The 16,427-nt window shown below is 39.1% G+C and overlaps 1 protein-coding gene across 1 annotated transcript in view; it reads left to right on the top strand.

Annotated features, from left to right (window-relative positions):
* The window catches only part of LOC116901467 (sodium channel protein type 1 subunit alpha-like), a 114,485-nt gene that overhangs the window by 54,957 nt on the left and 43,101 nt on the right, over positions 1 to 16,427 (top strand). Inside the window, 13 exon segments of the mRNA XM_032903418.1 lie at positions 62 to 180; positions 2,481 to 2,570; positions 4,553 to 4,681; positions 6,420 to 6,511; positions 6,966 to 7,235; positions 9,176 to 9,239; positions 9,737 to 9,878; positions 10,565 to 10,771; positions 12,477 to 12,761; positions 13,665 to 13,833; positions 13,836 to 14,044; positions 15,336 to 15,468; positions 16,180 to 16,418. Of these exon segments, the coding sequence (XP_032759309.1) occupies positions 62 to 180; positions 2,481 to 2,570; positions 4,553 to 4,681; positions 6,420 to 6,511; positions 6,966 to 7,235; positions 9,176 to 9,239; positions 9,737 to 9,878; positions 10,565 to 10,771; positions 12,477 to 12,761; positions 13,665 to 13,833; positions 13,836 to 14,044; positions 15,336 to 15,468; positions 16,180 to 16,418 (2,148 nt within the window).

Here is a 16,427-nt window from a genome sequence, read left to right as displayed (position 1 = left end):
TAACCCTAATTGGAAAATAGAAAATCGAGTTTATACTTACGTGTCTATTCCTATCTTACAGACTTTTATAGTATTGAATAAAGGGAAGGCCATCTTCCGGTTCAGTGCCACTTCTGCCCTGTACATTTTAACTCCCTTCAATCCTCTTAGGAAAATAGCTATTAAGATTTTGGTACACTCATATCCTTTTGCAAGTGGTTGGTATTAACTGTTTGTATAAATTGTGTTTTATAGTTATATGGGTTATTAAGTAAAAAAAAAATGAACATACACCCTATAGCTTTCATCTAGCGTCTTTTGTTAGTCATACAAATCTCTTTTTGTATTTGTGGTGCTGAGAATTGAACCCAGGGCCTTAGATATGCTAGGGAAACACTTTACCATTAAGGCATCCCTCCAACTCTGAACCCTAGTCTACACTCCAGGATCCCAGCCAGGGAACCGTGCCAGCCACGGTAGATGAGTCTTCCCATCTGAATTAACAAGGCAGTCACAGCAATTTTCCCCACAGACATGTAATGAGGCCTGTCTCCTAGAAGATTCTAGAATCTGTCAGATTGACAACTGATCCTACCTATCATATATGTATTGAATCTCCTAAGTTTTGCACAAGATAATCATATTTCTTGTCACCATCTTTGCATAGAATTTTCAGTCAATTAATCACACACAAAAAACTACTTTCAAAGTAAAATACAGGTTAGACACAGATATGATATATGCCATTTTAAAGGACGTGGGGATGATCTTGTGAGCATATAAAAATCTCAAGAGACTTCAGGCTTAGGTAATTATTCAATTCTTTTAATTGATCAACTTTATGAAGTTCAGTAATACTGGCTCAATATCAGATTTAAGCCACTGAATATGACTGCTGTTTAACTGTCTGTTTAGTACAGATTCAGGATAGAAGCTAAAATTCTTCTAAAAGGTTGAAGGGAGTTTGCCTCTGTGGTTGCTTCTAGGTTTAAAGGTTTCATATCCGCTGAGGATATTGATCAGTGAATAACTTCATTTATGACTGAGTCTCTTTTGGTGACCTTGGTCATAATTAATATAAAAATAGTATTGTAAGTACCATAAGGTCATTCTAGCAAAGTTTTTTTTAAAAAAAAAAATCTTAAATTCTAAAATCTAAAATGTTGAGTAAGCACAAGGCCCTGGGTTTGATTTATTCCCTGGCACCACAAAAATAATAACTAAATAAGAAATTTTCATTAAAAAAAAAAAAGCCAGCACTACACCAACAAAAGGAGATAAAAACAAAACAAGAAAGTAAAATAACTGACAAAACCAATAAAAAAAAAACCAAAAGTAAATCTAAGTCCTTCTTTTTGAGTCCAGTTGACCTCAAGTAAATACTTAATCCTGTTAATATCATTGAAAACAAAAGATTTAACATATTAAAAAGTCCCTGTGTTCACCCAAAGGCTTTTCCGTCTTCGTTTGTATTTCTAGTGCCATCATGTGGTCACTTGATGAAAACTTTCTTTACACAACTAAAGGCAGTGTTTTGTAGGGTCAATTAAGTGTAGTAGAAAGCGTTCCTGATCCTAAGTCAGAAAACATGTCTTTTAAGATCCTGCCAACCTTCTGTTTTCTCCACAGCTTGGAGGTTATCTCTCGGATTTCTAAAATACTTTCTGTGGCCACGTTCAACGGCCTCATTACCTTTTCTCCTCTGACCTACCACTTAATGGGTACACATTTGTCTAACAGCATTGTCTCTAAACACTTCACATGCATTGACTACTTTAATTGACTCGACCAAACAACAAAGTCTGCCCACGCTTAACATCCGGGTGTTGAATGTATGTGGGGCCAGAGGGCAGTGAATGCACAGAAAGGATAAGTGACTGACTGACCCAAGAACAGGTATCTCTGGAATTCCAATTACATCCCAGGGGCGATGAGCCTTGACCTTTATACATCAACCCATTTCATCTTCTTGGGCTGTTGGACTTACATAAACTCACTCAAAACACAGCTACCCAGCACCCAGCACCACACTCTGCTTTGACCGTGAAGTGCATGTGTTCATATCCGTTAATGAATAGATCCTCAACAATCTATTATTCTAATTGTGAGAATTAATTCAAGCCCATGCTTTCTGCTCAAAGAGGTCGCAAATCCATACTGAAAGAGAAAAAAAAGGACACACACACCACCCACACCCACACCACACCCCCTCCAAAAGCTCCTTGGGAGGTAACCGTGCTAGTTTCAAAACAACAGCAACAGCAACAGCAACTTGTAGTCTTACTTCCTGCCACGTTCTCGTTTAATCTGAAATTGTGGAGGTCACACTAGGATGCATATTTAACAGAAGACAGAGAAATATAAGGAGATTGAAGATAATACGCATGCACACACTTGTCTATGGGTCCTGTTGAATGGAGATTTGGATTTTTCAGTGTTACTTAATTTTTTTTAATATAATACATGAGCTTTCTTTCGTATGTTCCTTAACACTAACCTACATTATTCAGCATGTTAATTATGTGCACTATTTTGACGAACTGTGTATTTATGACAATGAGTAACCCTCCTGACTGGACAAAGAATGTAGAGTAAGTTCAATTATATATTTTTAAATGTTCCTGTATATATATTTGAGATTTGAAACTATGTCTCGATGTGGGCTTTCAACAGAACTGGAGAACATGTTATAGACAGAATTGTAAAATAGGACCGCAGTCATTGGGTCCCAGTCTTGTTGGGGTCAGAGCTAGGATTTCTCTTTCCTCTTATAATTGATAGGAAGTCTACTAGAAAACTGATAGGTGTTCTTTTAGGATCCAATATTTGGAAGTAAATTCTATGGAAGTAATTGCAGAAAGATAGATAATAAATGCTGGGTTTTTGTTCCAGAGAACCTCCACACTAATTTGGCCCATTTAGCATCAAAAAGGTTAAGCTGTAAATGCTACATTAAGAACCACCTTGAGTTTCTTTCTCACTGGGCATTCATACTTCATCCAGGTTTTTATCTATTTTAAGTGTGATCACCAAGGACTTGACTAAAATTTCAGGATTATAAAACTTGGAAATCCAGTTGGTGGAAAGATAGATAAACAGACTACAGTGGAGGTTCAGGTAGCATTTTCAAAGGCCGGAAGCATTACTCAGGACATCCATCATCTCTTGATGCCCCAGTGGAAGGAGAGGCACGGTCTTGTAACACAGTCCCAGCCTTTGTACCTGCCCAAGTTCTGACACCTATGACTCTGTCAGGTTGCTGACCTATTACCCCACGGTTTCCAAAGCCTCTTCTAATGCTTTAAATGGAAGCCAGTGAGAAAATGTACAAATTATGAAAAAAAAAACCATAAGAAACTGTGTACATGATGGATTCTGAAACTGTTCAAAATAACATGTAACACACACACACACAATTACATAAATACTGTCAAACGTATTGAGGTTGAGTTTTTTTCCCTTTTAAAGGGCTCCTTTGTGTTATTGTCTGTTCCAACATTAGAGCTCACTAGCTAACTCCCAGAAGGCTCTGCTTCTGTCGCCAGGCCATTTCAGACAGTAGCTAGACTGACAGTATGTGGCATGCACTTCTCACACTGATCTGACAGTCCCTTCAAAAAGGACCCTCCGTGTAGTAAAACTTCATTCTAGTTTTATTTCTTTTGCTCTGATACAATTACCAGACTGAGCAACTGAAGGGAGGAAGTTTATTTTCATCCACGATTCTAGGTTTCACCCTGTTATTTCAAGAAAGTCGAGGCAGCTGGTCACATCACATTCACAGACAAAACAGAAACAGATGCAATGGTGCGCGTTTAGTACCCATCTAGCATTTTCTAATTTTACGCAGCAGCCCACGGCGCTAAATCAAGGAAGGTGCTTCCCAGATTTTACTAAGGGAGTCAAGACAGTCCCCTACAGACACACCCACCAGCCAGCCACAGCTAGCCAAGTACACAATAAGATGCTCCTCTCCAGAAAGAACTGGAAGAGCTTGAAGGGGCTCGAGACCCCTTATGAACAACAATGCCAAGCAACCAGAGCTTCCAGGGACTAAGCCACTACCTAAAGACTATACATGGACTGACCCTGGACTCTGACCTCATAGGTAGCAATGAATATCCTAGTAAGAGCACCAGTGGAAGGGGAAGCCCTGGGTCCTGCCAAGACTGAACCCCCAGTGAACGTGATTGTTGGGGGGAGGGCGGTAATGGGGGGAGGATGGGGAGGGGAACACCCATAGAGAAGGGGAGGGGGGGGATTAGGGGGATGTTTGCCCGGAAACCGGGAAAGGGAATAACACTCGAAATGTATATAAGAAATACTCAAGTTAATAAAAAAAAAAAAATGCTCCTCTCCAGTGATTCCAGGTTGGGTCAAGTTGACTTTACAAACTACCCATCACAGAAGTCAAGTTTAAATTAACATTGTGTTTCATTTCAATGGAACTAAAATCAATTGGCTTCGTTTTCTCTGTTGCTATCCGTGCTTTTCGAGGAGAGAAAGCTAAGAAGCTGATGTACTCTGAATGAAAATTACAAAGTCCCTAATTTATTTGGCCACTTGTTTCTAGGTACACCTTCACAGGAATATATACTTTTGAATCACTAATAAAAATTATTGCAAGGGGCTTCTGTTTAGAAGATTTTACTTTCCTTCGTGACCCATGGAACTGGCTGGACTTCACTGTCATTACATTTGCGTAAGTGCCTTCTGTTTTGGAAACTTGACAGGAAAGAATATAGTTGGGTTTGCTGTCCATGCTCAGGTTTTAAACAACCTGCTTCGACGGTAAAACATGCTGGTATGATTTAAGCACGACTTTTGAGAACTCCAGGTCTTAACGATTACCTCAAAAGGGTAAGCCCATTCCACCGCTCCATGAGAAGTAGCGTCAATTGCAATATCAATTAAAATCTATCAAAATGTCATATGTGCTGGTCTTCTCATACAAACACTGATAACACCGAAGCATAAATTATTTATCCCTTGAGCTGGAGGATGGTTTTAAAAGTTCACACAGTAAAATTTGTACTGGTCCAGCAAATATGCACTGGCCTTTCAAACTCCTGTTGTTCCCCACCTCCATGGTTTCTTTTGTTACCTTTGTAGAATAGTAGAAAGCAAGTAGTCACACTGGAAGAAAGATCATAAGATGTAAAAGGCATTTGATACATTGTGAATTAAATAAATTGTTATTTCTTGAGCAGACACACCCTGCTTCTATTTCCTTTCTGACTCAAGTTTTATTCTCTGTCTCTGTCTGTCTCTCTGTCTCTGTCTGTCTGTCTCTTTCTCTCGCTCTCGCTCTCTCTCACCCTCTTCCGCTCTTGTACTCTCTCTTCCTCTCTCGCTCTCTTGCACTCACTCTTGATCTCCTTTTTGGGATCTTTTTTATTTTACTCAACACAAACCTTTTCGATGTACACCGAGTTGTACGTTCAGTCCCCACTTTCCTGTCTTCTCCCTTTTGCTAGTCATAAATCACGCCCTTCCATGCCAGGAAGAGAAGTTGAAAATGAGGGGTAGCTGTTCAAGAATAGCCAAAAGTAGGTATGGAGGACAGTGGATTAACACCACTCTCCCCATCTGGGTAGCTGACCTTCTGGGCATCAGCAGTTGTGAAGAGATAGACAGGAGAGGAGATAAGCTCGGAATAAGCTCGGAAGTGCAAATGCAGGATGTCCGGTTCTAATTATATAACTTCATATCGGATTGGAATATGAAATCTGTTTCCATGCTCTTTAGCCACAACTTTCAGGGCAGTGTTTGGGACTTCTCATTCTTGAGAATAATATAGAAATAACAGTGGCAGAGCAGTTTTGGGCCACATAAGATGCTTTTGTTAATTTGTCCAACTTCCGTTTAAAAGTTACATTAGGAAATGCTAATCTTGAATGGTGGAACAATAGGCAATCTATTACAGTAGATAATTTCTGTTGGGTGATTTCTTGTATTCTTTCTTTTTTTTTTTTAATTTTTTTAGCCAAAACCATAGCCTGTGGCTTTGGTTCCAATTAATTAATTAATTTAATTAATTTTTCCAATTCACATAGAGTGTTTCTACCTTGCTTTCCAAATGGCATCAGAAATGCCTATTTTTATGAAATTTACGTTTAGTTATGGTACTTATCATGAAAATAAGGCTACATTGATGAAGTCTAAATTTTAATTTGCAACTTACACTACTACCATTTAAAAGCAGCAGAAGATCTTCATAAAGTATCAGTTAAAAAACTGGAGTCTTGTAAATCTTAAATAATTTATTGGTAAGTACCAGAATTTGTAAACCTTGGTAATTTTTAGTTCTTCACATATTTAGAGCATTGAGTCTAAAGAAGGTTTCCACAATTCTAGGTATAAATAATTAGTATAGAGTGTACTAACGAATCATTCTTTGCGTCCTGTTATTGTATTTGTGTGTGAACTCCTCCTTACAGATATGTGACGGAGTTTGTGGACCTGGGCAATGTCTCAGCACTGAGAACGTTCAGAGTTCTTCGAGCATTGAAAACAATATCAGTCATTCCAGGTGAGAGCTATGTGCAAGCATATAGGCTAATCAGAGAGTTAACTCAGAGACTTTTTCAACTTGTTTGCCGCTCATCACTATAGACAGCAGACACTCTGATATACGATCCAACCAACTTCTACTATAAACGCATTTTTGTAATGTCAATGTTATTAAGAATTTATTCCCTATTATATATATACATTTTAATTTTTATTCATTATACCCATTGATGCCTATGCAAAACAATCTCATTCTTTGATAACAACAACAAAAAAAGTTGTAAGACGTAAGGAATAACCTACAAGAGCATGGAAGATACGTTTTTAAATGAAGCTATACTCTGTAACTTTTTATAGCAAAAATGTCCCTGCCGTGGGCAGCGTTTCTGGATTTATCCATTAAGGGTTTCCAAGAGAATTGTAGGAGGGATTTATTTAATATTTTAGGTGCTTAATATCGGTCTTTCTTTCAGGCCTGAAGACCATTGTGGGGGCCCTGATCCAGTCTGTGAAGAAGCTGTCTGACGTCATGATTCTCACCGTGTTCTGTCTCAGTGTCTTTGCTCTGATCGGGTTGCAGCTCTTCATGGGCAACCTGAGGAATAAGTGTGTACAGTGGCCCCCCACCAACGCTTCCCTTGAGGAACATAGCATAGAGAAGAATGTAACTACGGATTACAACGGCACACTTGTAAATGAAACCGTGTTTGAATTTGACTGGAAATCATACATTCAAGACTCAAGTAAGAATCATGATGTGTCCTTATCCTCTCACACGTTGCCTGCTTCCCATCTATTTACAAACTAAAGATGATCACAAGGACGTTGTGATCGCTTAGAGAATTATCTGATGAAACTTTCGAAAATATTTAAACTTACGTTATTTGACTTTCCTTTAGCATTCTTTCTTCACAGTCCAGTCCCAGTCTGCCCTCTGACTGTTCCTCATCCCAGAGAATGTCCCCACCCCCACTTCCAACTCACCAAACCTCCCCACTCCCTAGGACCTCAAGTCTCTTGAGGATCAGGTGCATCTTCTCTCACCGACACCAAACCCGGCAATCCTCTGCTGTATATGTGCTGGGGTTCTCATATAAGCCGGTGTATGCTGCCTGGCTGGTGGCTCGGTGTCTGAGAGATCTGCCCGGTTCAGGTTAGTTGAGACTGCTGGTCTTCCTATGGGGTTGCCCTCCTCCTCCTCTTCTTCCTCCTCTTCCCCCTCCCCCTCCTCCTTCCCCTCCTCCTTCTCCTCCTCCTCCCCCTTCCCCTCCCCTCCTTCTCCTCCTCCTCTTACCCTCCTCCTCCCCCCTCCTCCTCCTCCTCCTCAGCTTCTTCCAGCTTTTCCCTAATTCAAGCACAGGGGTCCCTGGCTTCTGTCCATTGGTTGGCCGTAAGTATCCGCATCTGGCTCTTTCAGCTGCTTATTGGATAGCCACGCTAGGTACCATCAGTAATAGTGTCAGGCCTTCGAGACTCCCCTTGAGCTGGATCCTAATTTGGGCGGGTCACTGGACCTCCTTTCCCTCAGTCTCTTCTCCAATTTTTGTCGCTTCAGTTCTTTTAGACAGGGACAATTCTTGGTCAGAGTTTTTGACTGTGAGATAGCAACCCCATTCCTCCACCTGATGTCCTGTCTCACTACTGGAGGTGGGCTCTACAAGTTCCCTCTCCCCACTGTTGGGCATTTCATCTAAGGTCCCTCCCTCTGAAAATCTCTCACCTCCCTCGTCTCTGGTATAGTCTAGAGGGTCACCCCACCTCCTACCTCCTGAGGTTGCCTGCTTCCATGCTCTCTTTCTGTCATTCCTATATACTCACTCAGTAAACTTTCTTGAAAGGCTACAAAATCGCGATATGAGTAATAGGGAATACTGTATGTGGCTTTATTTCTAATACTGCTAATACTTTCTGAATGAGTAGTTACAGGGGGCTAATGAGTGTGCTGAGGATACTGTGTGTGTACAATCTACCAGACACAAACTGAGGTTGTTTCTCCCTTGTCAATCTTTGAAGGAAGGGAAATGGATGGTTCAAGAAAGCCTTGCAGACATGGTCCCTCTTGTAGCTAGTGAAAGGAGGGACAGACTCATGAGAACTAGGGAGCACTGATAAGAAGTGATGCTCACCTACTCTAATCGTTTTAGTTTAATATTTAAGATTTTCTACACTTTTCATTTATTTGTAAAAAAATATTGTTTTATTCAATCCTGAAATATTTCATTAAAATATTCATACGGTTGATACAATTTATGAATCAATTGACATACATATTCTAGAAACTGAAAAATGTAAATTATAATCAATTTGGAAAGTTTACCAAGGATTTAAAAATATGAAAGTAGAACAGGAAAATACATCATATTTTTCTATTGAAATATGTAGTTATTTTGAGATATCTGTCCTTCAGATGGTGAACTTTTTTTTTTACTTCACAAAAGTGGTAGAAAATACTGATACCTTTTCACAAAGGTTCCATAAGTATCCATGGTTGTCACTGACTTTACGTTAATAATGAAGAAAACCTTGTACCATTGAGAATCAATATCCTCGATATAATAACAAGATTTGAAGGGTGAAAAGGAAAGGCTCATATATTTAAGTGGATGATACAGCATTTGTAAACTCACTTGATGTGTTTCACAATGCAAGTGTGTATCACCTGGCTATCTTTTTTTTCAAACAGGATATCATTATTTCCTGGAGGGTGTTTTAGATGCACTACTGTGTGGAAATAGCTCTGATGCAGGGTAAGCAGATCATTTGTATAAGATATAAGTATGTGTAGCATGTTCCCATACATATATATGTGTGTATGTGTGTGTGTTTATGCGTGTGCGCATGTCTACATGTATCTTTCTCTAGAAACTCCGATAACAGCAACTAACTTACGCATACTAATTGTCAGTAATGATGACATTAATAAAAATGAATATTTATCTAAATACTAAAGTTTCTTCTGTAAAGCAAGATGCAACACTTTGATCTGTATGCTATTTTCTTGATGTACGTATCAAGCTATGAATCACCTTTGGAGACTGCATGATAAGGGAAAAGGGTTACTTAGCAACATCAACACCTTGCAGGTAATAAGGTACTATGGAGTCAAAGGTGGGAAATGTATCAGAAATTTGGACTACACGCTCTAGTGTCCTTTAAGAGTGACCAGATTATTTTGTAAATGTAGGCTTCTACCAGAATAAGACAGCAGAATGCCTTGTCATACTTTCTTTTTCCCCATTTGTAGCCAATGTCCAGAAGGGTACATGTGTGTAAAAGCTGGCAGAAACCCTAACTATGGTTACACAAGCTTTGACACCTTCAGCTGGGCATTTCTGTCCCTGTTTCGACTGATGACTCAGGACTTCTGGGAAAATCTTTACCAACTGGTGAGAATCTGACGAGATAAATACTGCATTTAAGTAAAAGCATATAAGAACACAAACTGAGTCATAAAATGCAACCCACAGCATGATACGGCAGAGAGAAAACGACTTGCGATCAGAGATGTGCCTCTATCCCGTTGATGGCAATACACGTTAAATGGAGTAAAACCACGGAGACTAGTCCTGTTCTCTTTCTCCGTGACTTGAATTCCATGTCTCATTCTCCTTAGGCACAGTTCCTTCTAAAAAAAGCCAAGTCTTCCCTCTGCCCTGTCTCCCACTCAAGTATTACCTTTTCCATTGGTCTCTTCATTTCCATGAAAGGCTCAGCTTTTTCATGGTGGTCCCCATTGCTTTCCATCAACTGTTACTCCGGGAGAATCCAAGAATCCCTTACTGTGACTATGAATGCATACCTCAAAGAAGAAAGAAGAGATAGAGGTTAAAGAAATACTGAAAGGTTGGGGATTTAGCTCAGTGGTAGAGCGCTTGCCTAGGAAGCGCAAGGCCCTGGGTTCGGTCCCCAGCTCCGAAAAAAAGAACCAAAAAAAAAAAAAAAATACTGAAGGGACACAAATGTTAATCTTGTCAGAGTTCTGCCACACACACACACACACAAGTAAGTTAAAGTGTGAAGTCACCTGTTACTGATGTAATTGTGAAAATAATTCTGATCTTCTTGTTTCTAGACCTTGCGTGCTGCCGGGAAAACATACATGATATTTTTTGTGCTGGTCATTTTCTTGGGCTCATTCTACCTGATAAACTTGATCCTGGCTGTGGTGGCCATGGCCTATGAGGAGCAGAACCAGGCCACACTGGAGGAGGCTGAACAGAAGGAGGCAGAGTTTCAGCAGATGCTGGAGCAACTGAAGAAGCAGCAGGAGGCCGCGCAGGTACTCAGCAGTTCCAGTCTTATCTCAGACCTTTGCCTCTCTAGTCTTCTGGTATCACCTCTTTTACTGCCAAAGAGCCAAACGGGCAAAGTCATCCGACAGGATGTGAGGAAGCAAAAACAGCAAGCTCCAAGGACTTCTGCGTGTGGATCGTCTCTTTAGTTTGAGTTAGCCCAGTAACATCAATAAGTTGTACAAAGCTGTTTTTACACTAGCCACAGAAGACCTTTCTTATGTTATTTTTAATTTAAGTAGAATCAAAAATAAAAGGAATATAGTAACTTTGGTGTTTTATCCCAAGGGGGAAAAATCTTTTACTTGAATATACTGGCACGAGAAAATTATCATAAGGGAACAATATTTTCTTTTTTTTAAAGATTAATTTATTTATATGAGTACACTGTCGCTGCCTTCAGTCACACCAAAAGAGGGCATCGGATCCCATTACAAATGATTCTGAGCCACCATGTGGTTTCTGGGAATTGAACTCAGGACCTCTGGAAGAGCAGTCAGTGCTCTAGACCACTGAGCCATCTCTCCAGCCTGAACAATTTTTCTAACAAGCAAAATCATTAGTTATCATATAAAGCCCATTTGCCCATTTTATTAAAGTAATTTCTTATTTTCCTTATTCAAAAATACGATGTCTTTAGGTGGGGTTGTTTAATATTCTTTGTAATAAAATGTTCTCTGCTGCAAAACCATCCACTAGGCAAAGAAGCATCATTAGCAAAATTGGGTAATAAAAGAGGCCTTACCTGATCTTTCCATGCATGATCCATACCTGGTCCACTGCATGAAAAAATAAATCCCACTCCCATGTTTCCTTGTGATTTCTAAATGAGACGTACAAATTTATTGTGTGTATTTTCAAAAAGACTAATAAAATCTTATTTAAATCAAATTTTATTTGGAACCATCTTGACCATAAAAAAAGAGTTACTTTAGGCATGCTAATTTATTTGCTACACTTCTATATTAGTTGTGGTATTGTGGGAAGAATGTTGACTAAGAGCTGCTAGCTTCATAACAGCACAAGCTGAGATGACGCAGTTAACGCCATAGCTAGTAGGAGCCAATGTTGAAATGAAGATTGTTGGGATGGCTTTTGAAGAACTGGACAAATTAACTTGCAGAAAGCTCTCAACTCCCTCTTTTCTTCTTCTGGATGATAATATATCATGGGGGAGTGAGGAGGAGACTGTGATACCTTTCCCAACATTGATTATGAGGAACATATCAACCTATGTTGATAATATGTGGAAGGCATTGAACACTTTGATAAACATGGAAACCCGAGAGGACCCCAGCGCACTACTTCATTTTCAGCTTTAAGTAGGATCTTGAGTAATTCCTGTTTTTTCCATGTTCCAGCTTGTTTTTCAGGGAAATGAAGATAATGCCCCTTCTGCGCTAACTTTTAGAATAGGTTGAAGCCCACAATTCTTTTTATATTCTCATTGCCAATGAATCTTATAAATCTTTGTGGCATCAGGCAGAGTTAACAAATGTTATCATGGAGAAGGGTAGATTATTTTATAAAATTCATTATTAGTTAAAAAGAAAAAAAATTCCCTTCATACCTGGAAACATCTTCTAGATGATACTTGCTTCAGTCGGCTTGTATTTTGCACACGGTATGCCAACGTTGAGCATCTTAAAGTCGTCTCTTGCACCTCATTGAAATGGTTTCTCCTCTGTATAGCAGGCGGCGGCGGCAACAGCATCAGAACATTCCAGGGAGCCCAGTGCAGCAGGCAGGCTCTCAGATAGCTCTTCAGAAGCCTCCAAGTTGAGTTCAAAGAGCGCTAAAGAAAGGCGGAATCGGAGGAAAAAAAGGAAACAGAAAGAGCAGTCTGGAGGGGAAGAGAAAGATGATGATGAATTCCACAAATCCGAGTCCGAAGATAGTATCAGGAGGAAGGGCTTCCGCTTCTCCATAGAAGGGAACAGACTGACCTATGAGAAGAGGTACTCTTCCCCACATCAGGTACGCACTGCGGAGGTCTCAGATGCATGGATGAAAGTAAGGCAGCTGAGGAAGGATTAAAGTAGATGGGTGGGGTTTTCATCAACCAAATTGCATTACGCCTAAAACGTTTCCCTCTCCATATAGTTATGTGAAAGCTTTGTTTCCCATCCACACACGTGCAAATCTGCTCCTAGGTGCTTTTGAAAGAACACTAGGTTGGAAGTCAGGAGAACTGGGTTTTCATGTTGTGTGCTTTCTAGTAATTGTAATTAATGACATTTAATCTTGAAGCTCTTCTAACAACATCAACACAGTATAGACTAGGGCTTAGCTACTCAGAAATGTTCCTTTGGTTTAATCTAATACACTATGTTCGTTCTCTTCCCATAACTTTTCATCCCATGAACTTCAAAAATATTAGTCACGATAAAATTTACAGAAAAGTGCACCATTCAGGATTTCAGAATTTTTAACTTCTGCTTTTACAGATTATCCCTTTAATAGATCAATTGAAAAAAAATAACGTGATTTTAGGGAATTGAACTAAAATAGTCTGTGAAAACTGTTGTTGAATTATCCAAAAGGAAAGAAAATTAAAACAGTTGTTCATTGCACTCAGATACATCCATAGAGAGATTCTTAAGGATGTTTCTGTTTAAACATGAGACACGGTGGCTGCTATTTTTCTCCCATTACTTTTAGGCTGCATTCCAGCTATCTGTTACTTAATATCAATGGCTGGAGGCCATAGTGTACAGAACTAATTTAATCTCATCTGAATGTCAATAAATTTTATTAATCAGAAGGAATGTGCTACCCTCTCTAACAAACAATGAAATATTTTTCAGCTTAAACTTGCAAAACTTTAAACAGGCTATCCTAATATGATTTTACTTTTTGTCATGCGTTTCAAACTTTCAGTCTCTGTTGAGCATTCGCGGCTCACTGTTTTCCCCGAGACGCAATAGCAGAACAAGTCTTTTCAGCTTCAGAGGGCGAGCGAAGGACGTGGGGTCTGAGAATGATTTTGCGGACGATGAGCACAGCACCTTTGAGGACAATGAGAGCAGGAGAGACTCCCTGTTTGTTCCCGAAGACATGGAGAGCGACGCAACAGTAACCTCAGCCAAACCAGCAGATCCTCCCGAATGCTGGCGGTGCTTCCAGCAAACGGGAAGATGCACAGCACAGTGGACTGCAATGGTGTGGTTTCCTTGGTGGGCGGACCCTCGGTTCCTACATCGCCAGTTGGACAGCTTCTGCCAGAGGTGATAATAGATAAGCCAGCTACTGATGACAATGTAAGAAAGTTTTACATAGTTCAGGCATGGCTGGCCTTTGACTGCTGCACCAGCCAGTGTTTCTACAGAATGGAGCTCTTGAGAATGATTCCTGGTTGGTCGAGCTGAGAATGCATCTGCATCTTGTAGCACCTTTACTAGACTAACCAAATAATGGTAGAGCCTCGGCACTCCTTGCACAAACCTGAATGCATTACCTACCGTATATGCTAAGGATTAATTAAACAATAATTACTGCCTTGGATGATTTGCTATGTACCCATACTGAATTTACATATGGAGACAACACCCCTAATGCCCTCTTATACGAGTAAATGGATGACGTTGAGTGTAAAGGGTGTATAGTAAATCTTCCCCATCAAACTCTTCAGTTTATCAGGGCTTTAGTTCAGATTTTCAAAAACACTGTGCATAGATAGCTTCATCATTACCTAAATTTCTAAGGTTCATATTTATATCTCACTAAAAAAAATGCTGATATAGGTATTCACAAAACCAGTCTACTCAGAGACACCAATAAATTATTAATCCAGATAAAATAATTGATGGTGTAATGAAGGAATATTGTGTGTTTGTTGATGTACATTCAGACAATAACTTTCTAAACAAAGGCTGCTTCCTCCTAACTGTTCACTCACTTGGAAATATATCAGCATGATGAGGCATGACTCGGTATAAATTAGGTGACTTATTGCTTTGGGACCCTGGATGAAACTGTTGCCCCTGCAGCATGTGTATGGATTAGCATATACATTGAAATAAATGACTACATGTCTTATACCTAGAAAATGAGATGACAGCTAAGTATGCTGTAGTCTTTGGTATATTCTTAAAATGAAATGGCTGCTTTCTCAAAAGTGAAAAATGGCTTGACCATATGTCGGATTTTAAGGCATTAGGATTTGACAATGTGTTCATTAATTGAAAGCGAGATATAGATAGATAGATAGATAGATAGACAGACAGACAGATAGACACACAGAGAGATAGATATAGATAGATAGTTATAGATATGCAAAGCTTTATTAATTATATTATGATCTCTTCATATTTCATAAGATTATAAAATCAAGAAAATCAAGGGGTCAAAATTTTAAATTTTCCTTTACAATTACATGGTTAACAGTTTGAATATTCCAGGCTAATGATTCAATAAGTCACCAATATCTGCCATTGGCCATTAAAGATGAAGATGCATGACGCATGCGTTTCATGAAAATCACTGTCTCCATTTATCTCTGTGCTATGATGCTCAAGCTAATCCTTTAACGCCTTGGCATTTGCTTTACAGGGAACAACCACTGAAACTGAGATGAGAAAGAGGAGGTCAAGTTCTTTCCATGTTTCCATGGACTTTCTAGAGGATCCTTCCCAGAGGCAAAGGGCAATGAGCATTGCCAGCATCTTAACAAATACAGTAGAAGGTTTGTAATTCAACAATCTTGCAATATCTTACTGGAGTCAAATATCGCTGCTTATGTGTTGGCAAGTACATTCTAAGAACAAAAGAAAATAAAACAGTCCTACTATCAAATGGATGGTCATATATTCCAAAAGTATTGAATACTAAATTCAATGTTCTAAATTTCTGAACTTTTAATGTCTTAATAATATGTGGGAAATGTCAGATATTCCTAATCCATTAGTTGCAAATACTTTATTGTAATTTGCTTCAAACTTCAGCAGCACAGTTCCTTCCTTTATGATCTGAAATAATTTTAAGATTGGGGAAAAGAATAAGTCACTTTTACAAAATCAAAGCATAAAGAATGTATATCACATTAATCCTTGCCCTAAATCTTAAAATTGTGTAGCCTATCGGTAACACAGAATTTTACACAGAGTGAGTAGTTCCAAGCAACATTCCTGTGGAACCTTTGTCTATAACTCCAACCACTCTTAGAGGCCAAGTATTAAGCAACAGTGCCTAGGCTGAAACAAAACAAGACAAAAAGATTTCTTTCCTATCTCTACTTTATGTACATATCTGATGATATCTATATCATTTTATCAAGTAATTATCTTTGCAGCAAAGAGAAATATGTTTGCTACTGAAAGCATTGTTAGTGTACCTAAAATAAATTTGTACTCAAAAAATAATCGACTATTGTTCCTTCTATTTTTTTAAAATCTAGAACTAGAAGAATCCAGACAGAAATGTCCACCCTGTTGGTATAAATTTTCCAACATATTTTTAATTTGGGACTGTTCTCCATATTGGCTAAAAGTTAAACATATTGTCAACCTGGTTGTGATGGACCCATTTGTTGACCTGGCCATTACTATCTGTATTGTGTTAAATACCCTTTTCATGGCCATGGAGCACTACCCCATGACTGAACATTTCAATCATGTACTTACAGTAGGAAACTTGGTAAGTGTG

The sequence above is a fragment of the Rattus rattus genome, chromosome 5, assembly GCF_011064425.1.
Source record: "Rattus rattus isolate New Zealand chromosome 5, Rrattus_CSIRO_v1, whole genome shotgun sequence".
Taxonomy (NCBI): domain Eukaryota; kingdom Metazoa; phylum Chordata; class Mammalia; order Rodentia; family Muridae; genus Rattus; species Rattus rattus.
Note: the sequence above shows the minus strand (reverse complement) of the source record. Positions and strands in the feature narration are given on the sequence as shown.